This window comes from Calidris pugnax, unplaced genomic scaffold (genome assembly GCF_001431845.1).
Source record: "Calidris pugnax isolate Ruff unplaced genomic scaffold, ASM143184v1 scaffold388, whole genome shotgun sequence".
NCBI lineage: Eukaryota > Metazoa > Chordata > Aves > Charadriiformes > Scolopacidae > Calidris > Calidris pugnax.
In genome coordinates, this window is record NW_015091104.1 from 303,939 (window position 1) to 305,138 (window position 1,200).

General features: G+C 75.8%; 1 protein-coding gene across 1 annotated transcript in view; it reads right to left on the reverse strand.

Moving 5' to 3' along the window:
• SLC4A2 (solute carrier family 4 (anion exchanger), member 2) overlaps nucleotides 1-1,200 on the reverse strand; it is a 21,997-nt gene that overhangs the window by 18,375 nt on the left and 2,422 nt on the right. The window contains exons 2-4 of the mRNA XM_014957993.1: nucleotides 943-1,178; nucleotides 749-873; nucleotides 30-355 (exon numbers count right to left, since the gene is read on the reverse strand). Of these exons, the coding sequence (XP_014813479.1) occupies nucleotides 30-355; nucleotides 749-873; nucleotides 943-1,178 (687 nt within the window). The remainder of the gene's footprint in view (nucleotides 1-29; nucleotides 356-748; nucleotides 874-942; nucleotides 1,179-1,200) is intronic.

Here is a 1,200-nt window from a genome sequence, read left to right on the forward strand (position 1 = left end):
CCCCACCGCGGCGCCCCCCAACCCCGGCCACGCTGGCCCCGGGGCACGGCTCCGGCTGCGCCGACGGCCCCCCCGGTGGCGGAGTGTCCCCCTCCCGGGCACAGGGTGTCCCCCCCCGGTGTCGGGGTGCCCCCCCTCACTTTTCATGTAGTCCAGGTCGGCCGAGGCCAGTGTCTGCGCCTCCGACTCGTCCGTGGGCACCTTCTGGTACCGCTCCTGCTCGGCGCCCGTCATGCTCCCGATGCGCCGCCGCTCCTGCAGGTTGTAGCTCCGGTGCCCCCCCGGCGGGCACTTGCCCACGGGGCGACCGGGGGAGCCCCCCTCCGCCGACGGACCCCCCTGCTCCTCCTCGGGGCTGCGGGGGAGGCAACCGCCCCACATCTGAGACCCCCAGCCCCGCCGTGGGGTGCTCAAAGGGGTCCCCACCCCCCAGCCCCACCGTGGGGCAGCCCCCCAGCCCTGTTATGGGGTGACTGGAGGGGTCTGCCCACCCTCCCGGTCCTGCTGTGGGGCAGTTGGAAGGGCTCCCATGGGGGAATGGGATGGCTGCCCCCCAGCCCTGTTATGGGGTGGCTGGAGGGGTCTCCCCCCTCCCAGTCCTGCCGTGGGGCAGCCGGAGGGGTCTGCCCAGCCCCCCAGCTCTGTTACAGGGCCAACAGAGGCGTCTGTCCGCCCCCCCTCCCCTCAAGCCCACCGTGGGGCAGCCGGAGGGGGCTGCCTGCCCCCCGGGACCCCCAGCCCCGCTCACCTGCCCGCCTGGGCTCCCCTGGGGGACGCAGACCCCCGGGGCTCTGGGGGGGGTCCGGGCTGTGCCGGGGGGGTCCCCGGCTCCTCCCCCCGGCGCTCGGGCACCTCATCCTCCTGCAGGAAGAACTGACCCGGGGGCGCGTGAGGAAGCCCCCCCAGAGCCGGGGGGGGGGTCCGGCGCAGCCCCCCCCTCACCTGCACGGCCTCGGGGGGCGGGGGCTGCAGCAGCTCCTCGGCCGAGCGCTCGGTCTCGGTGTCGCCCGCCTCCTCCTCATCCTCTTCGGCCTCCTCGATGGTGGGGGTCTCCCCGGGGGCCGAGGGGCGGCGGGGCTTCTTCTTGCCCTTCTTGGGGGCCCCCTTCTTGCGCCGGGCGTCGGGGGGCAGGTGCGTGGAGAGGGGGTGGTGGATGTGGTGGGAGGACTGCCGGTGGTCTGCGGGGCACAGCGCAGGGTC